Source organism: Aspergillus ibericus (genome assembly GCF_003184845.1).
Source record: "Aspergillus ibericus CBS 121593 unplaced genomic scaffold BO80scaffold_15, whole genome shotgun sequence".
NCBI lineage: Eukaryota > Fungi > Ascomycota > Eurotiomycetes > Eurotiales > Aspergillaceae > Aspergillus > Aspergillus ibericus.
In genome coordinates this window covers 114175-133270 of record NW_020292113.1, presented here as the reverse complement: position 1 = coordinate 133270, position 19096 = coordinate 114175, and the positions used below count along the sequence as shown (strand labels likewise).

The 19096-nt window shown below is 53.5% G+C and overlaps 7 protein-coding genes across 7 annotated transcripts; 3 read left to right on the top strand and 4 right to left on the bottom strand.

The window, feature by feature from the left end:
* The first annotated feature begins 1787 nt into the window (after positions 1–1787).
* BO80DRAFT_44897 (mediator of RNA polymerase II transcription subunit 31) lies at positions 1788–2620 on the top strand. Its single transcript, XM_025721714.1, has one exon. It carries the CDS (start codon positions 2008–2010, stop codon positions 2470–2472), a length of 465 nt encoding a protein of 154 aa, XP_025576181.1. The 5' UTR covers positions 1788–2007; the 3' UTR covers positions 2473–2620.
* A 591-nt stretch (positions 2621–3211) lies between these two features.
* BO80DRAFT_424223 (uncharacterized protein) lies at positions 3212–7708 on the top strand. Its single transcript, XM_025719234.1, has 2 exons — positions 3212–3924; positions 4008–7708. Exons 1-2 carry the CDS (start codon positions 3710–3712, stop codon positions 7210–7212), a joined length of 3420 nt encoding a protein of 1139 aa, XP_025576180.1. The 5' UTR covers positions 3212–3709; the 3' UTR covers positions 7213–7708.
* BO80DRAFT_379750 (palmitoyl-protein thioesterase family protein) lies at positions 7521–8847 on the bottom strand. The gene has a single exon (XM_025716783.1). It carries the CDS (start codon positions 8775–8777, stop codon positions 7749–7751), a length of 1029 nt encoding a protein of 342 aa, XP_025576179.1. The 5' UTR covers positions 8778–8847; the 3' UTR covers positions 7521–7748.
* A 184-nt stretch (positions 8848–9031) lies between these two features.
* On the bottom strand, positions 9032–12116 carry BO80DRAFT_501383 (uncharacterized protein). Its single transcript, XM_025724280.1, has 7 exons — positions 11934–12116; positions 11522–11641; positions 11256–11348; positions 11118–11195; positions 10999–11029; positions 10643–10844; positions 9032–10573 (listed from the first exon to the last, which is right to left on the bottom strand). The coding sequence occupies exons 1-7, from the start codon at positions 11935–11937 to the stop codon at positions 9170–9172; spliced, it is 1932 nt and encodes a 643-aa protein (XP_025576178.1). The 5' UTR covers positions 11938–12116; the 3' UTR covers positions 9032–9169.
* A 1275-nt stretch (positions 12117–13391) lies between these two features.
* BO80DRAFT_44747 (uncharacterized protein) lies at positions 13392–14346 on the bottom strand. Its single transcript, XM_025721607.1, has one exon. It carries the CDS (start codon positions 14117–14119, stop codon positions 13475–13477), a length of 645 nt encoding a protein of 214 aa, XP_025576177.1. The 5' UTR covers positions 14120–14346; the 3' UTR covers positions 13392–13474.
* On the top strand, positions 14320–16604 carry BO80DRAFT_44783 (putative C2H2 finger domain protein). Its single transcript, XM_025721634.1, has 4 exons — positions 14320–14376; positions 14430–15432; positions 15487–15756; positions 15809–16604. Exons 2-4 carry the CDS (start codon positions 14573–14575, stop codon positions 16440–16442), a joined length of 1764 nt encoding a protein of 587 aa, XP_025576176.1. The 5' UTR covers positions 14320–14376; positions 14430–14572; the 3' UTR covers positions 16443–16604.
* Positions 16605–17506: 902 nt separating this feature from the next.
* On the bottom strand, positions 17507–18986 carry BO80DRAFT_463972 (putative RNA polymerase II Elongator complex associated protein Kti12; the record flags this gene model as incomplete). Its single annotated transcript, XM_025722626.1, has 3 exons — positions 17507–18528; positions 18589–18933; positions 18981–18986. The coding sequence occupies 3 exons, from the start codon at positions 18984–18986 to the stop codon at positions 17605–17607; spliced, it is 1275 nt and encodes a 424-aa protein (XP_025576175.1). The 3' UTR covers positions 17507–17604.
* Positions 18987–19096: the final 110 nt, after the last annotated feature.

Below are 19096 nucleotides of genomic sequence, written 5' to 3'. Positions count from 1 at the left end.
TGTTATCACTTATCCCGGATGAGGAACAGCCTCTCAAAATACTCGGGTTCTTGCGTCAGCTCCTCCCTCAGGAATGCACGCCCACCTGCAGAATCGCCCGCCCATTGTTGTGCCCCGATCGACAGGCGGGCCACCACGATGAGGATGATCCCCCTGGTCATGCTCTTCCATCCTCCGGATATCCCACCTGCGTCTGATTAATCCGCCTCCGGCAGGCCTGCGTCACCTGCGTGACCTACCTTGCCAACCCCGTTCCTTCCCTCCTTCCTTACATACTACTTCGTCCACCTCGTACGTGAGGTGGCTGCGTACATGCGTATATACTTAGATCCGGAGCTCGCGCACTTTCCCCTCCTTCTCTGCAGAACAATTTACCGGTCCGATAGCATCCGGAATGTTCCAGCTGTCCTGCCTTTCTTGGCCGGTCAGGACGATGCAGCCACCCATTCGCTGAGTTTGACTCGATCAACCGACGGAGCACGACAGGTGGGTGTCGCCACGGTACCGATGGGTCTCGCTCGTGGTCTCTGTTGGCCCGCCCACCACCACAACCATCCCAGTACATACATAGTAGGATTATTTTTAAAATCTTTCCCTTTTCTTTTTTCCGGCCACAGGAAAATATTGGAATACATCCGGACTCCGTCGGCATGATTGTCCAAGCATCCTCGTTATTGCACGGATTTCCGACCTGCGGGATAAATCATACTGCTTTTCCCAGGCCAGGCTCCGACACTCCGTGCCGTACGGCTCCGGTTTCTGTAGAAATCGTGACTGTCAAAGTCGATGCCAGTACAACCTTACATGTCCTGGATACCAGTGTTGTACGGTTGTACCGCTCCGTTTCAGGTGGTAATCAAGCCAGACAAAGTACCCTGCTCGGGTGGATTCTGATTCCAACGTATGGCCTCGACCCGGGGGCCTTGGGCTGTTTTGGAATGCATTCCACGTCCTTTGGCTCTCGGTCCTGGCTGCTGCTTGATCTCGAACTTATCGCCCTTGTCCGATCAGCCGATCTAGGCTTATCGCGCGATCGAATGCCAACGTCATCGATGCTCTTGTGTGTCACAAAAGTACGGCAATCTGCATAAACAACAGGGCTAGAGAACCGCTCTGGCCAAGCCAAAGAATGCTTAAGATGTCATCGGATTGTAAAGGTGGGCAGGAATGGGACACCGCCGCGTCCGTCTCTATCTTAAGGGCTGTTCCTATCAACACAGCCGTAGCAGGCAAGTATTGATTAGAAAAATTTTCGTAGGGCAGACTGGCGATTAATTGGCGATCTCATTGCCCGCGTAGGTTCCATATGGATAGTCCGATGGCGCTAGTCCATTGGAACGGCTGTTTGAGGGTGACTAATTGGACATGCAATAATTCGATATCATTGGCCGTTTGACAGGTGCTTAGTTGTCATTGCTTTGATGCAGACCACTGAAGTGACTGAACTCATATCCATGGATTATGGGGGCCTGGGTAGAGATAAATGGGAATATTTCCATTGCTAGCTTCTCCGGTCTGGCTGCTCCGCCCCTCCATATTATCGTTCTCCGTTATTGATAAGTGATTCGGATGTCTAGAGTGTGATTTCTTCAAGTTGAGTAGTACTAGTATATATACTTTTGAAGCAAACAGGTGCCCGACGTGTAACTTGGCTTTTTCTTAGCGAAGTGAATCCTCAAAAAAGCTAACTATTGTAGGAAGAGCATGACAGCGTAAGTAGATAGATGCCATGCACGAAAGACATCCCAGCTCGATCGAACTAGCCACTGGCCAATAATGCTGGGTGGGGAGACACTAGTGGGTATAGAAGTCATGATAATAATGGAGTTACCGACTAGGCGGGAGGTGCATCGTGAGCTGGTCTTGGCAACCTCTGGTAGGTCGCGCCGCCTGTCTTGATTTCTCCGACTCACGGCAACATAAACCTCTCCAACTATCCGTTGCTTCTACTGCTCCGTCACCCCTCTCGGGCAAGCCCCGTTCTTCCAATAGTCTCTTCTTCACGTCATGGAACCGCAGCCCCCCTCCGATCAACCACAGCAGCCCCCGCCTCCGACTCTAACGAACCCGCGCTTTACCCTCGAGCTAGAGTTCGTCTCCTCGCTCGCCAATCCCTACTACCTGTCCCACCTCGCCGTGACATACCCGAATCTCTTGGGGATAAACAAATCCGGCGATGACAGCGACATAAACAACGAGTCCCCGGACCCTGACGCCCAGACATTTGCAGCATATCTTGCCTACCTCTACTCGTATTGGAAGACGCCCGAATATGCTCAGTTCTTGACTCATCCCGGTGCTACCTTGCGTGCGCTACGACTGCTCCAGGAGGAGACCTTCCGTCGCGACATCATTCGCCCAGATGTCATTGAGATGTTAGCGGGAACTGGCATCGCCGGCGATCAAGGCGATCAAGGCGAAACATCTGCGGAGACCGGAGAACAGGAGGGAGAACAAGCCAAGACAAGCTAGGGAGATCTCAGTGATATTGGAAATAGCAGTAGGAGGCATGCTGCGCGTTGACTGGTCGAGGAATATCCAATGCCGGGGCATCCTGTTGGAGCCTCTGCCGCCCACGCACTGGCAGCGGGGAAACAATGGAGATATAAAAGCAACAGACTTGCATTGTGCATGGGCATTGTCTTCTATACTGGGGCATGTCGACTCGCCGCGGTCTATGCAGTTCTCATGCAGCCCAGGTGGCCCACGACCTCCCGAGGGTCATGTGTGACCGAGGTATCCCCTGATCAGCCACGGAACCGGCTAGTCATTGGAGCTCCGACCTCGACCAGCACTCCTGAACGTCCTCGACAAAATGCTTCTGTCTAGCACGCATTGCCGAGCCATCTCGATTGAAAATTGAGGTTGAAGTCCCGAGCGGGCCTGGCTTAAGATTAAGGACGGTGGGAACATGCGCACCAGAGGAAAATCCGGGGTGCGACTGGGCTGGAATATTCGCAACTTCCAAGTGTTTCTTGTGGTAGTAACCCGATATGCACACTGTCCCTGATATTCTGCCTATGACGTTGCCGTGGGTGGTAGATATTAGGTTGCAGGGGAAATCTCTCATAGGGGGCCTACACTACTGTAGATCGAGCAGTCGGGCATCACTAATCCACCAATTCAAGTTTTAATGTCCTACCAAAAGTCCCTGTAGAAAATATAAGTGTAGAGGGCCTTCCATGGGCCGCTGGATGGGACCCGAAGGTCAGCGACCGCCCAGCGGACTGACGCGGCCGGAGCGGCGCCAGGCTGAATTTCCCGACCTGGGCGTGATCTCGCCGCGGCAACCCAACACTAACTTATCGCCATCCGCCAGGGAACCGGAGGGCGACTTTTCGCTTCTGCCTCGCTTGCCAGCCTCCACGCTTCATAGCGTCTTCGTACTGCCCACCACCCCCCTGCCCGGCTGGATGCCAGTATCTCCGATGGATCTACCCCACCCGTGGTGATTACAACCGACCTGGAAGCCTTCTCCTTTCTCCTTAAACCACGTTGACCGTTACCTTACCCGGCCAAGGCTTCAGTGACGTGATACCAACTCCCTCATGCTCCGTCTTGCTGGCAGATCCTTGCCTAGTCATTGAATATCTGCCTTCAGGTGACTGCTCTGACCATCGGACCTGCGCCTCCCCCACTTCTTGTTCGAAACCTGCTTTATACCGCGACCATTGGGTAATCGCCCTGTATCTCCTGTATCTCCTTGCCAATGGAGGGCGTCCGCCAGTCGTGTCGGCCAAAGCATCAGGTCTTGGTCCTGAAATGCTACCCACAATATCAGAAGGGGATTCCCGAAGTCAAACCGAATCCCAGTGAACTTTCCTATTTGCTCTACTATGCGAGCACTCGTCGCAGTAAGCTGACCAAGGTCGGCGCTTTCCTGGAGAAACGGGCCGCCCGGGATGTCTGGCGCCGCAAGATCGGGTATGTTGCAGGGGACCGGAGATATGGGGATATATGCAATTTGTGCAGAGACAACTTGGATGGCTAGCTGACTGGTCCTACAGCAATGTACAGGTGACCCTTCAGATCCTCACTGCGCTGATCGAGAAAGTTCCCCGCGATCTCCCAATCTACGCCCGATCGGTGTTGACCGTGATCGAAACGGTCCTGCGCTCCCGGGATATCACGATTGTCGAGGACTCGATCGCAACGTTCGAGACTTTCTGCCGCCATCAGGATATGGCGGCGCTGTCGGCGGAACAGGACTTTGCGACTCAGTACCGCGAAGTTGTACGGACATATGCGAGCCTTGCTGAGGTCGATCCCATTCAGCTGGACCCTGCTGCCAGTGGCCCATTGGCGATACGGTGGAGGAATGCGGGACTACGTGCGATCAAGGGCGTAGTCAGTTCTGAGGCGGGATTGGCTGCTGATGGCGGAGATTCGCTGAGGATGATATTGCCCGTGATTCTGGAGAACCTGTGCAAAGGGGATGAGGATGTGCTTGCATATCTGGAAAACCAGCTCCTAGAATCGGAAAAGAGCAGTGAAGCAGACCTCGCGCACCGGCGGCGAGTTAGCAACGCGACCGTCCAGACCGTCGACACTGTGAATGGCGACCCGGCATTGGCTTCTCAATCCGCGGCTGATGCGGACAAGAAAGCGGAAATGGATGTGAGGCTTCTCGCACTCCGCTGCCTCGAGCGCATTGTTGTTACCGGAAGCAGCCGCGGCCAGATTCGCGTGACAACCAAAATTGTGTTGGATTTCATCCTTCGCAGGAATCGAGCCACCAATCTAGGCCTGTCCATAAACTCAAGAGATAACTGGGCTACGTCGTTGATCGAACTTGTCGCAAAATGGTGTCCGGTGCAGGTCCGTTTCATCATCTTGGTAGCCGCCATGGAGCTTCTGTTCGATATTACGCCGAGAGAAGAGACCCTGGATGAGCCTTTCACCGTTGTCTACATGATCGACTGGCTGCTGAAATCACCGGTGAATATGATTGGACTAAGTGTCATCGATATTCTTTTGGGTCTCTTGCAGCACATGTCGCTTTTGCTGTCGCCTGCGGGTACGGAGAAGCCAACCGAACCATCCGCCAAGAGAAGGGAACTGCTCGCTCTCTTTCAGAGGTCCATTGGAAACCTTACTACACACATCTATTACGGCGACCAAGTCGTGGACATGATCCGAGTGATTTTGACTCGGATCAAGCCTTCATCTCCCAATGATCAGCCTGGACAAATTCAGGTCGACTCTCCCGGTGCCGCCTCGCAGACCGGTAGTCTTTCTGGGGAATCCAGCGCGGTAGCCTTTTCATCCCCTGGCGGTAGGGTTGCCGCTCTGAGAGCCATCAAGAACATTCTCTTGGTCGCGAATTCTCGCAAACCCGCCGCTGTGGCTGGCGTGGAGTCTCGGAACCACGTGGGAATTCATGTCTGGGAAGGGACTCAGTGGCTGTTACAGGAGCGTCAAGGTGATGTGCGCTACGCATACGCGGATGCGTTACTGTCCTGGTTGAAGCTTGAGACGAACCAGAGCGATTTGATGGTTAAGGACAAGTACGCGAAACCCACCAGCCCGAAGCGGGAGCCAACGGATGCTGGCGAACGGCCTGGAAAGCGATCTGTTTCGACTGGGGTGCAGAGGGAGAAGGCCGCAATCGCTGCGCAGCTCAACTTCCTCCGCATGCTCCACCTGACTCTCTACGACATTGCGCTCGAGAGCCCTACCCGCGTCTCCGAAATCCGGTTCCTCCATTTGATCTTGACGAATCTTGTCGAGAAACTCGGCGTAAACGCCGCTCGGTTCGGGCTTCCCATGGTGCTCAAGCTTCAAGACGATATGAGCACCGCTCAAAGCCTGGCCTCGGGATCTGCCAAGGTGCATATCGGAAGCCTGGTCTATGGGTATCTGTGGGCCTTGTCTGAGCGATTCGAGCTGGAAGCCTCACCGATGGGCCTCGCTATTCAGAATGAAATCTTGAACAGGCGCAAGCTCGGTCTTTGGCTTGACCACATCCGCTTGCCCGCGGCTGATCTCGATCATATCCTACAAGATGGCGAATCTCATGCCATGGCCGATAATGTCAAGGGCGCAGACCAGATGACCGCGTTCGCGGGCGATATTGAGCCCTTTGTCCGGGGTATCGAACATGCATACAATCAAGCCGCGCTCACCTCTGCCCACAGCCCCCCGGGCTCTCCATCACGCAGCTTAACCATGCCCGTTTTGGAACATGGTTCTGTTCCTTCTCAACACAACCATCTTTTGCCACCCCTCATTAGGGAGCAGATGCTCTCGGCATGGTCTCGAGAATCATGCTTGGCTGCTGCGGAGCGGGAGAAGAACGAAGCGTTGTCTCTCTATGGCTCCAGAGTTGGAACAACAGCCATGCGCAGCCATGTTTACCTCAGTGGGGCGGAGAACAGTTCACCTTCGAATAGCTCCCCCACATCCGCACACCAGAGTGCAGCCGGCCTGCACAATGCGCGTCGGATGAGCGTTCCTGAATCCGCCAGGGCACAGGTTCAGGGCTCTTCTAGAGAGTCTCCTGTCCACGTTAATGACCTGCGGCGCGTTCTTTCGATCAACGATCAGGACAAAATGCGACGGCTGAGTCCGCTGCGCGGTCGCCTGGATGCTTCCAACCGCAGCGTTATCTCGTCCAGCAGCGAAAGCATGGTCAGCGGTTATTCCTTGTCTGAGATCGACGGGGATGGAGCGTCGATACGGCCCCAGTCCACCCGAGACGGACATGTAGATGGAGACGGCATGATCACCCCGAGAGGTTCCAGCTTGGCGTACATGGAGAATGGACAGGCCTACTACATGGCTGATGATATTCCCCCCGTGCCTCCGATTCCCGCGTCCTTGACCATCTCCGGGGGTGCTTCGAATGACTCGCAACGCTCCCTGGCTTCTGACCGACCATCCACTGCCCCGGGGCCGCGTCGCCTGCCGGTAGCGAACGGTAAGCCAGGCACGGCTGGCGCACCTCACCACGGCAAGTCTCTCAGCAAGCATAAGAGTCGGTCGAGCACGGGGCTCGCAGCTGCAGCCGCTGACGGTGAATACCCGAGAAGCCATGGATATGACGGCGTGCCTGACATGGGCGACTCGGACAATGCTCAGCGACGAGACGTGCAGAACCTGCTGAACGGGTTCCTGTCGCCGGCGCATGCCGAGTCGCGCAACGGCACCGGCAGGCCCCGTGGTGCCAGTCGACGGGGTGTGACGGGCGGAATCGGGCGTCCACCATATTGACATGTTTATTTCCATCTCTCATTTCGCTCTCTATACCTCACTTTCGTCCTTCTCTCCATACTTTATTTTCATTTTTTATTTCATCTTGTCTTCTTTTCCCGGGTCTTCCAACGGTTCGAGTCATGATTGTCGAGACCCATGATATATCCACCTTCCTTCACTAGTCTGTTTGTATCCTTCCACTCCCTGTGCTATATGCACGACCAATTTCCTTTGTGTCCTTATGCCATGACGGGCCGTCCGTGGGTCGTGGCGATAGAGCTGTACTGTGTACACTGCATGAGGTGTCCTTTCTTGTTGTTTGCGTTGATTTGTTGGATATTATGCTGCTGCAATTACATCATGTTATCGGTTGTACAGGTGGTCTAATCCATCGGTTATGTAGCACATAGTGTATGTTAATACCACTATCACCATTGTCACTACCCCCAGCCAGCACTGGACGTGTCGTAAGACATAAACGAACCGGGTATATCATATAGAAACGCATCACTGGTCTTAGCCCAATCAATCCCAGAAACAATCAATCCCCCCTACTAGTAGTTCCCCTCCTGATTAACTAGAATCCGCGTCCCCACCCCCCACTGATCAAACTCAACCTCCACATCCCCAAACCACTCCTCAAAAATACCCTCCAACGCCTCCTCATCAACATCCATATGCCCCCCCTCCAGCGTCCGAAACACCAACCCCCCCTTCTCATCCAACCCCTTCAACCCCAACCAATCCTCCTTATACACCTCCCTATCCCTCAACTCCACCACTTCGCCGCTCCCATCCACATCCCCAAACCAACTCGACTCCTTCGGATGCACCATCCGATCCTTCTCAAACATATACATCACGAACTTATTCAACCTCCCCAGATTCTCCTTATAGGCATAATTCTTCACCAGCCGCTCATTATTAATATCCGCCAAAAAGTTACTATTCTCCAAATACGCCTCCATCTCCTCCTCACTCGACGCATCCCGGAAATACTGTGCTGGGATGAGTCGGCCCTGTACGAAAGGCGACCATCTCCCTGATCGTAGCAGCGCTTCACTGCCCCGACAGATGAGATCTGTCCACTCGCAGGCCTGGAATTGGGAGATGCCGTTGTGTTGACTGCCCAGGGTCACGAGGTTATGGACGGGGGGACTGTTGCAGCGTTCGATGTAGCCGCGGAGGAATTGCCCGCCTTGGGAGAAGCCCAGGGCGTTGATGGCGGGGGCGGTGCTGAGGATCGGGTCCGCCGCGAGTTGGGCGCAGATTTGGTTGATTTGCGTGGTGAGGTTGCCGAGGAAGGTCGCTTGGCGGTCGGCGGTGGAGGAGGGAGAGAGGTGGATGAGGTGTGTGTAGGTGCCTGGGTTGATTTTTTCGGCCAGTGTGATGAGCGATTGGAGGGATGGGTTGAGGTAGTTGTCGCCGAGGCCGTGCCAGATTACCAATGGGAGGGGGCGGAGTTCGGTGGTGGTGTTGATGGTTGTGTTGATCGGGGTGGTTTGTGGTGTTTGGGTGGTTGGGTGGGTGGTTGCGGTGAGGGGGAGCGTGAGCAGCGTGAGGAGGGGGGTTAGAGGGCGCATGTTGCTTTGGTGTCTGGTTGTGGTGTTGGTGGAGGAGGATGGAGGTGAAGGGAGGTGGATGTTGTGGTTGGAGGTACTAGGTACCTGTACGGGGTACCGCGGAGATGTGGAGTCACGTTGTCCGTGCCTGACGTAAGATCAGCATGTGATCAGGCATAGCGCTAGACTGCTCTGGTCGTTGCTGCCTGGGGCTGTAGTCTTATTTTATGCGATGGATGCTGGCAGGGATACTCGCGATAAGCTATTGAGAGGCTGCGCTTCTTGATGGGTAGTATATCCGGTGTAGTTGGTCTGTACAACAGCGCTGCATATACATGATGGACTGGAGGTTGATTGAATGCAGAACACAACAGGTGTTACATCAGGTAGGTGAAAAGTAATCGGGTATGTATCTAGTACTTGCGTCTGAATCTAGGCTGGGGATATCCCTCGGAATATTCTTGATTCCCAGTATTTGCCAAACAGACCCGATCCTTTGCTACGCGAGCTTGATCAATGTAGATCGCTGATCTCGGGGAGACAGTGTGCTTCAACTTGAATGCGTTCGCTGACAATGCAAAGCTGTCTGTCCGAAAAGGGTTGACTTCGACCGGATATCCAGTCGCCTGTGCACCATCTTTATCCTCGCCAGAAGTGGCAGGACGACATGTGAGGCTTGGTTCAGCCTGTCCACCTCTATGGCAATCCACGTGGCTGGTGAATTGGTTGCCATCGAGAATGACAGACTGGCCATACAACTTCATTGGATATGTGGCTTGCTGCGCAGTTGTACTTAGCTGAGACTGCCCTCCGTGAACTCTAGGCGCATATGGCTCAAAGTCAGTCACGGTTCTATCTGTCCGCGATATAGATCGTTGTATGTTGTGGCGCGGTTCAGGGAGCCAGCCATGGCCGGAGTGATTCAAGGTTGACGATGTGCCTGTAGACTCGTGCGCTGTCCTATGACTGCTCTCAAGTCCTTGCGATGATCCCCTGAGAGAAAAAGGGCTCTCGAACTGTTGGCTGCCGCCATATCTGATTGTTCCCAAGGATGCATTGTAAGGCTTGAATCTTCCCTCTTGCTCAGCGAGAATCTGGTCGTCGATTGTAAAACGCCTTCTGACAGGTGTCGCCGGTGACGTCTCGGAGTTGCTGTCGGACTGTAGCAGTCCCTCTTTTCTATCTCCCAACTGATCTTTGTGTCTGGATTCGTCGATCATATATTGCGAACTATGGATGGAATCGTCAAGGGTGGACAATTTCCCGGTGGGGGATGAACACAGAAGTGAGACGCTTGAGGAGCCCAGTATCCAAGATCTCTGATCGAATGAGCTTCTCCTGATAATATTATCACGATCAGTTTCCGGTATAAAAGCGGTTCCTTTTGCAGGAGTGGACTCTTCACGGTCTAGAAGCATTGACTGCGATGACACTGGCTGGCTGCGATCCGTTCTCGAACGATCAGCTCCAACAGGTCTTCCGTTTATCCTTATATCCAGACCCTGGATGGATCCTATATCGGACACTGCATCTTGACTACGCTTTGTGTTGGGGATAGAGCGTGTGCGCGAGACGGACGACCTCAACCTTTCACGGTCATCATCCGTTATTCTTCGTCGCCTCCCAAATTCCCGTAGCGCCTGTACCGGAGGGAATAGCACCTTCAGAGGACGTGCTACACCAACGGATGCCCAGTCCGACTTTTCTAGAAGCCTGCGTTTGATGTTATCCAAGCGCTGAGATGCCGGCGAGGGCTCATGTATAGCTGCTGCAATGTTTGGGTTTCCGGAGCAAGAGCGGGAGATCCTATTGCGAGACTTGGTTGGACGTTAGCTAGCATATAGCGAGCGCGCACATGGGATTGAATCTCCAAAGATGTAGTATACCCGTTGGTCTGAGCTCTGACGCAGCTGGTCACCTGGGTCAAAGTCCCTTCTCTCTTCGAGAGGGCCTGGGTCATTGAATAGCGTCGCTGGAGGACCTCTCGCTGGTGGTCTCGGCTTTCTAAAATGCTGCTTCTTGTTTCTAGCGTGGATATCGGAATGTCGCCGCAGACGACCCCCTGTCCAGTTCATCGTCCTCCCGACTCTGTGAAATTGGCATGGCAGGCTTGGTAATTGCCCAGAGTTGTAAAGCGGAAAGGATAAGATGTCCTGCGGTAGTATCCAGAGGGACACTGTCTGTCATGTGATGGCCATGCGATGCGGAGGTAAGATAACGTTACACCTTCACGCCAGCTTACGGTATCACCTCAATATAAGCAGCTTCCTGAGCTGAGCGAGACTATAGCAAGACATAACAGCCGCTCCAGCTTGTGTTGGACCTACCCGAATCCAGCAAGTACGCATTAATCATGGATACCTTCAACATCCCCTGCATGTGAAGAGGTGAGGAAGAAGGGGTTGAGCACCTCAACGCCGGCTTGGAGACTACCGCTAACTGTGCCAAGCCAGCATAGATTATGCTATATTAATTGTGCGCGAGAATTGAACAGCTTACCACAAGAGGTATGGTGAAGTCTCATCACTAGCATCGGTAGGACTCGTCTAAGCAAGTCATATGGAAACGGCTCGGCCCGGCAGAACGACCCAGCTGAAGGTCACCAACTTAAGCTCACTAGTTTAGCTTCATGTCGAGCGGATCTCTGGAGGCTGAACCTCGGCTCGGTGGGTAGTGCAAACCATGCAAAGCAATCACGTGCAGCCTTCGCTTCGGCGGCTCTTAAATTATCTTCCCACATGCAAAACTCCTTTCTTCCTTCCCACCATTCGACGTCAACAGATTGCCGGACAGCAACGATGGTGCCTGCATCATCTCATTTGCCCGCGTCGAAACCGACATGACGGGCTCATTGGCCTTGCCTTGATGTAGGCGGGTTTCTGAAACTGTTTCGTGTCAGCAACGCGACCAGCTGGCAGCCTCGTAGTACAAGGTCCCCTGGCGAGGCCTGCGCGTTTTCTTTTTTCTATTTTCGTTTCGGATACCCCTTTTCTGAGCTATGTGATTCTGATCAAGGTAAGCGCATCCCTTTTCATTCCCCCTTTTCTCGCATGGGTGTCACCGGGACCTCTGGTTCACGATGATGAACACCATACCAATAAGCATAGTTCACCTGAGATCTTCGGATTGCTGAACGAAAACTGTATACCATCTTTCACCTTTATCTGATACACACACCCATTGCGTCATTGTCTGTTTACGATTTGGATTTCTTACTGGTTCGTCGCTGACATTGCATGCTCTTAAGATTACTAGGCAACCACCGCACAGCGAAGCACGGAGTAGACCGGGTGACTTTTATTTATTTTTATTCATATGGCGCGCGATTTGAAATTAGTATTGTGATAAATCCAATCCTGCTTATGAATTTCACCTTATTCTGAGACAAGCGTAAAAAGAAACTGGCTCTGGGCCGCGCCGACGAGTCGAAACTTCCCGGACGTCCCGTAATTAAATGATCCCATTGCTGCCCAACTTCCCGTGGTGCCAATCTCCTGCTGTGGAGGGCCGCCGGAGTGCAGCTGTCAACCGTCAACCTGTCGAGGGATGTAGGTCCTCATCATCATGAAACGTAGCAAGTCATGTCCAAACTGTACCTTTGACCCCTCCCCCTCCTTTGCTGCAGCGACATTGGGCGAGGCGAGGTGCAGTGGCTGGGAACCCCCCTATGCCGGGGAATGAGGGGCAATCGACACATTTCTTCTTCTCTGTTTGCGTGCAGTAGTCGCGACAAGCGGGATCCCTGTTCCGCGCGAGGAGGGAGGGCTTGACGTGTTGGCATCGCAGCCAAACGATGACCCTCCAGGAGGACCGAGAGTTGGTGACTTTCACGAGGGAAAGCGGGGCCGCCGAGGAAACGCCGCTGATTGATGCGCCGGGACCCATCGGGCGGCGCTGAATGGCTGTGGGCCGTCGATAGCCCTGCACGCGACAAACCACGGGGGAACAAGATGGAATCCCTCGGCGCCAATCACTACGGATTGGCATCTGGTGGGCGGAGGGGCTGCACTGCCGGTGATGCAAGACTGCATCCCATTTCCTGCTCATCCACCAATGATCGCCACCGGACGAGTGGAGAGCGGTTGATTCCCGCCTCACCGCTATATTGAGCAATTGCCCGGGTGGTGCCGTTGCAAATGATACATCCACCCGCGGCCACGTCAAGCCGGGACGATGGGCGACTACTGGAAATCATTGGTAGATAGTGGGCGGACAACACCACCTGGCGCTGCACCACTATCACCGCCATGTCTCGCAGGGCCAAATCATCATGCTCGAGAGTGCCAGTGAGGCAGCCGGCAGCAGCAGCATGCACGTCCGGCACACGCTTGGACGCACTGTCTCCTCCGAGGGCCCCCACGCCCGGCCTCCTGAACGAGGGCGCCTGGCTGCTCCGTTGCCTCTAAAAGGCCGCCGCTTCCCCTCCAGATGGAATTCTTCTCGACCTTTCCTATTCATCTCACACCAGACTCAAAGAAGAAACTCAACCTTGCACTTAGATACCCAACGAACCATCCCCCTCTTCCTTTCGATTCCTCTACTCCACATCTAAGCCTCACCTTATCCACACACACACACACATCCTCTCCCACTTGTGCTAGATTTGTCACAGTCAAATCAGCTTGCTTACTCTCCATATCCACTTGCTTCCTTTCTTCTGCTCTACAAGTGTCCAATCCGTGGATCTTGGAAAATCACAAAGAATCTCTCTGTCCTGGCTAGAAAACAACCCTTGACTGTCCGCTGGAACCCAGTCCGTCTCCTGGATAGGATTTGCTTGCTTTGTTTTGTTTTTCGCTCCACTCCCAGGCTTTTCGTCTGAGTATACGGCAACAGATAACAGGTAGACCCCTCATTACTCTCCTTCTGTTTGTTTGTTTCGTTTCTTCTTTCCCTTGCGATTGTTGCATTTCGAAAGTCACCATGGATCCTATTCTTCGACCATCATTCGACAATTGCATCACTAGAGGACCCCCTGGACTCTTGAATCTTATTGCTCCTGCCGGATTCTCCCCGTCACACGACGGCTTCACGCAAACATTGACCATGGAATTCATTTGACGTCCACAGCAACCGCTGTGTGACTGGACACTTCGAGTGTTGTTTAATGTGGCACACTCGCCATCGATTACACCCCTCTGGAGTATCCTTCTGCCTGGACCCCTGGATCTCTCCTCACTAAGCCTAGTGTGGAGTTTTGGACATTTTGCCTTGGACCCCGTTGTGTTGGACTGTTTTCTCCGTTCCCGATTTGGATCCCTACTGTCTGGATAGAAAGCCTTCGCTGGAATAACAATGAATGTTGACCTTGGATTTTCGCTCTCACACCCTGCTGGATCTCGACTTCTCATGGCCTGACCCATGGTTCAACTGATGTGTTGCACTTGTCGTTACTGTGAACTTCTTGTAGTCTGGACACTTCGATGGATACCTTAACCATGATTGGACGACCTCATACTACAGCATCGACACCAAAAAAGCACCACGGAGATGTTGCCCCTCATTCCGATCCGATCGCGATCCTGGCCCATGCTTCAGTCTGTTCCTGGATTAACAACAGCCCCTCTTCTGGATCTAGCGGTAGCCTACCCGGACACCATGCCCCCACAACATCCTAATGGTTGGTGTATCTCAACCTTCGTGCTTAATGACTGTTCTAACTCTGACTGGCAGGCCCCTATTCGACGTGGATTTCAGATGCACACGATCGTTCACTTTTTGTCATTGTTTACCAGCGATTAGGTGTAGAGATACTGACTCCTAGTTGCTTCTAGTGTTGCCTCTTTCTTCCAAATAGACTGGATCTAGATCACACAATGTCCACCAAGATCAAGAACGACCCAGAGAACATGTCTTTGTCCCAGTCATCTTTGCACACTATGGACCAGATGTCTCAACCGAGACCAAACCAAATGATCCCAGGAATTCCCAACATGGCCTCCAGAGGACTCCAGGATGATGACCTTTCGAGCCAGGACAATTTCTCCTTGTGTTCTAGCACACACCCGAACCACGGAACTCCCAGTGACTTGAAGGGCTGGTCTCTGAGCGACGTGGATGCACTTGACAGTGGTGCGATGTCCAAACCAGAGTCCCCCGAAGTCCAGATGCTCTCTTTCTCTTTCTCTCAACAACTGCTGCCATCGACCGTTGGCCCCAGTGATATAATGTATCATCACGCCGGATCCGATTTCTCAGGCATCCAGGACATGGCAGAGCCCAATGACCTGGATTTCTCTCATGCTCATGACTTCAACCACTACTCCTCATTGGTTGACTTCTCTGCCTTTGATAATGAAGTTTGTGGCCAGAATGGTACCCAGTCCTCTTGCACTCCCGATGATACCCTCTCCCACAGCTCTCACACGGATGACGGCCACCTGGCCGCCAACGAGGCGTGGAACTCCATTGTTGCAGACACTCGGAACTACCAAGGATCACCCATGGATCAATATACCACTGGCATGTTCCAGTCAGTGCCTGTTTCTCCTCCGTTGTCTGACGCGAGTAATGATGTTTCTGTTACTTCCTCTTGCTCCGGATACCCCACCTTCATGAGCCATGAAGATGCCATGTTGAAAGATGTGACCACCACCCCCGTTGGAAGCCATGGAATAAACCTAGGAGACCCCTTGTTCCCACTCACCCCGCCTCTGAGTGAACAGGACCCCAACAGGTTAGTATTGGACCGTGATGCAGCTTTGATAACAGATGTACTGACTCGCCACAGAACCATCCGCGCTTCTAAGAATGCCCGTAGGCCCGCTCTGCAGACCTCTCTCTCTCAGCCCCAAGTAAAGCAGGATCCTGAATTTTTCCCACCCCTGCCGGTCAAGGAAACCCTCCGCCAGAAAGCCAAGGAAGGCGCCGACCTGCGCAACCCCCGGGATCACCCCTACTACTCTTTGCCCACTCACAGCGATGGGAAGTACTACTGCCCCTTTGCCAACGGAGAGAAGCCTTGCAACCACCCTCCCACCACCCAGAAGTGTGCCTATCAGTGAGTCACCCTCTCGCTCTCTCTCTCCAGCGTCGAGACTAATCATGACTAGCAAATACCTGGACTCTCACCTGAAGCCCTACCGCTGCAAGGTGGCTGCCTGCATGGATGCTCAGCTGCAATTTTCTTCCAACGCATGCCTTTTCCGCCATGAGCGCGAGGCCCATGGATTCCACGGTCATGGAGACAACCCCCATCTTTGCCTGTTCGAAGGCTGTGACCGGTCGGTTCCTGGATATGGCTTCCCCCGCCGCTGGAATCTCTTTGACCACATGAGACGGGTCCACGACTTTGCCTCTTCTGACAGGCACAGCTCCCCGGATGCCTCCCCCACCACTGGACCGGCGAAGAAGAAGGAGACTGCTGGACGCAAGCGCAGAGTTGCGGGTGTCACCGGCGCCCCGACCATGAAGCGCACTCGCTCCACTCAGTCCCAGACCAACCCCTTGAAGGCTGCCCAGCAGACTTCTGCTCATCACAGCCAGAGACTCCAGAATGCGGAGCGCAACTACTACAACTGCCGCTCTCGGTTGCTTGAGGAACTCAGCAACATCACGCCCCAGGATTCTTCCATGCATGAGAAGGTCAATGCCAGCCTTCAGGAGCTGATCACCCTTGGACTCAACTACCGCCACATTGAGGCCAGCCAGGCTGCTGCCCAGATCGCTCACGGCCTCCCTGCGTGAATGCATCACTGTTTCTGTGATGATCTTTTAAATTGTTCTCCCCAAGGATCGCCAGCGCTGAGTGGTCTCCATAGGAAGGACTCATGATATCAGGCATGAGTTGAGCCGTGATGGATAGCAGATTCATGGAAAAGTCCATGAACGATCGCTAACACACGGCCGGTTGGGTTTTCTACTTTCATTCCTAAGGATCGTTCGACCTTCAGGGGCTGTCAAGAGGGCTTTGCTCTCGGCCACGATGTGTTCCAACACATCTCGTGGCTTAACCCTCGATGACGCAGACATCGTCCCGTCGTGTAGAGGTATGACTCCAGCCATCGGCTTCACTTTGTGACTGGTGCGATGGAGGCATTGATTGGGGACGGCAGCTTCAGGCGGTCGGATAGGACATGGCTCCTGATTTCTTCATTGCCTTGCGACAGTTTCCACTTCTTTGTACGCGCAGCTTGCTGTGCCTGGCTTTGTAAAAACATTTCTGTTCTATTTGTGTATCTTTGGTGCTGGTTGGCTTGTTTATTACTTACTTTTCTCTGTTGATGCCCTGCATCAGGACGAGGTCCACTGAAGAGAGAGTTGAAAAATACGGGAACGGTGTGAATGGAGAAAATATGGGATGGACGGGTCTGTATATGGGGTTTTGTTTGGGTCTGATTTAGACGATGGGTTTGTTCCTTCATGTATAGGTGCAGGTCGTGGAACAGGAGGCCTGCCGGATTGATGTACCGGGATTTGATCTTTTTTTCTGTCTATATCCTTTTCTGTTTCTATTTACGATTCCGGCTTTGGATATAGCTTGGTGATACCTATCTTGTGGTTATTTTTGGCTGTTATGAGGTTATTATTACCTGATCAATTCGGGACTCAAAAAGTTGTCTTTTCTATCGAATTTTGGATTGAATCTTTACTGTTTCACTGTCTTTTTCGTACAATTACCAATCGCTAGTTTGCTTTTTGAGGTATTGAACATGATACCTAGTAGTAGCTTCCAATCATCACTCGTAAAATAGGTAGTAGTCGGTCATACCTAGATACCAAAACGACGCCCTCTATACGATACGCAACACGAAATACACGCTTCCCCAATCTATGTAAACTTTTTTCTATCGCGAAACCCCTTCCAACTAACCCAACAATCCAACCAAAACAAGAGAAGGAAAAGAATTCACTCACTCTCCCCGCCAAATTCGGCATTCAAAAACCTCACAAACGCATCAGGCACCTGCTCCGCAGTCAAACCCCCCTTACTCGACGCATGCGCACCCTGCACATACGCCCGATTCAACGCAATCCACTGCCTCCTGAGTCTCTGCAGTCTCGGCAATGCAAGGATTCCTCCCGCGCCGGCCAATTCATCCGTCGTGCCGGAGGTCGCCACGTGCGCCGGAATATAAACGGGGGTGGATGCCTCCGGGACGGGAATGGAGATGCCGCGATTATTGGCATTGGAGGTGTTTTGGGCCTGCACGAGCGCGGCTTCGGCGGAGGGATTGGCGAGCGTGAAGCTTCGAATGGCGGTTACGATGGCGGAGGTGCGCTTTTCCATGCTGTAGAGGGCGGAGGAGTCGGTTGCGATGGGCATGGCGGTTGCTTGGTGGGGTTTGATTTTGGGACGGCCGAGGGGGCCGGAGCGGGGGGTTGTGGTTGTGGTGCTGGCGGTGGAGGGGAGGGTGGTGTTGTGGAGGGCGCTGGTGAGGGTTGAGAGGGTGGGTGTGGTTGCTGTTGTTGTGGTGGAGTCGGTGGTGGTGGTGGATGGGTGTGGGATGCCGGTTAGGGCGGTCCAGATGTCGGCGATTGGGGGGGTTGCGTCGGACCAGGGGACGGTGAAGAGGGGCTTGTCCCAGCGGCTGTGGATGCTGGGTTCTTCGTATCGGAAGATGAGGTTGTTGAGGAGCTCGGGGGGGTAGGGGTCTTCGGTGTCGGTGGTGGTGGGGGAGGGTTCGGTGGATGGAGAGGGTTCGGATGGTGTGGATTCTGGGTTGGACTGGGCTGTGTCTTCCTTGTTGGTGGTGTTGTCTGTGTCGTTTTGACGGCGTAGTCGGGCCTTGTTGTTTGCGACGCATTGGTCGATTGGGGTGCCGACGTGGACCTGTTGATTCGGCTGTTAGATGCGGTTGTGGTTGCGGACGGAGGACGGAGGAGGACATACCACACAGCATGTCGTCCCTAAGGCTTTCGCCTCACACCACAGCTGATACCGATATCCCTTGATGTAGTTCATTCCGTCGAGTATCACGAAGCTGTCCTTGTTGAGGGCGCGCTTTGCCCGCGCGTACGCAACGCCCCGCGTCTCCTTTTCTGTGCGGGCATGGTCGTAGACGGTTCTCGGATGCGAAGGGTCATGAGTAGGTACGATGTGGATCTTGTAGCGAGGTTTCGTGGGAGGAAGAGCGCCGGATTTGAAGAGCTCGGTTTGGGTTTCTTCGAGCTGCGTTGCGAGCTGGCGGGCTCGGTAGGTGAGGCCGGAGCAGGGGTATCCGGTTAAAACTATGAGCTTTAATTTGTTAGTGGGGAACTGAGGAAATAGTATGTGGGATTTACCGGCATGGTGAAAGGGGAGGGTCAAGGTTGCTTGATAAGGTTGCGATGCGAATTGGCGGCGGAGAATTCGATGAAGTTATTTTCGCGCGGGGCGGCTCGGTGGGGTCCATGTGACT

Bases quoted from the DNA above. Each gene is read 5' to 3' on its own strand.
- BO80DRAFT_44747 (XM_025721607.1), bottom strand. From the start codon at position 14,119: ATGGGTCAGGCCATGAGAAGTCGAGATCCAGCAGGGTGTGAGAGCGAA.
- BO80DRAFT_379750 (XM_025716783.1), bottom strand. From the start codon at position 8,777: ATGCGCCCTCTAACCCCCCTCCTCACGCTGCTCACGCTCCCCCTCACC.
- BO80DRAFT_44897 (XM_025721714.1), top strand. From the start codon at position 2,008: ATGGAACCGCAGCCCCCCTCCGATCAACCACAGCAGCCCCCGCCTCCG.
- BO80DRAFT_501383 (XM_025724280.1), bottom strand. The intron at 11,196-11,255 runs GTAAGCTGTTCA...GGCTTGGCACAG, and splicing joins ACTTCACCATACCTCTTGTG to TTAGCGGTAGTCTCCAAGCC. The intron at 10,574-10,642 runs GTATACTACATC...CGTCCAACCAAG, and splicing joins GTCAGAGCTCAGACCAACGG to TCTCGCAATAGGATCTCCCG.
- BO80DRAFT_424223 (XM_025719234.1), top strand. From the start codon at position 3,710: ATGGAGGGCGTCCGCCAGTCGTGTCGGCCAAAGCATCAGGTCTTGGTC. The intron at 3,925-4,007 runs GTATGTTGCAGG...CTGGTCCTACAG, and splicing joins GTCTGGCGCCGCAAGATCGG to CAATGTACAGGTGACCCTTC.
- BO80DRAFT_44783 (XM_025721634.1), top strand. From the start codon at position 14,573: ATGTCCACCAAGATCAAGAACGACCCAGAGAACATGTCTTTGTCCCAG. The intron at 15,433-15,486 runs GTTAGTATTGGA...GACTCGCCACAG, and splicing joins AGTGAACAGGACCCCAACAG to AACCATCCGCGCTTCTAAGA. The intron at 15,757-15,808 runs GTGAGTCACCCT...AATCATGACTAG, and splicing joins ACCCAGAAGTGTGCCTATCA to CAAATACCTGGACTCTCACC.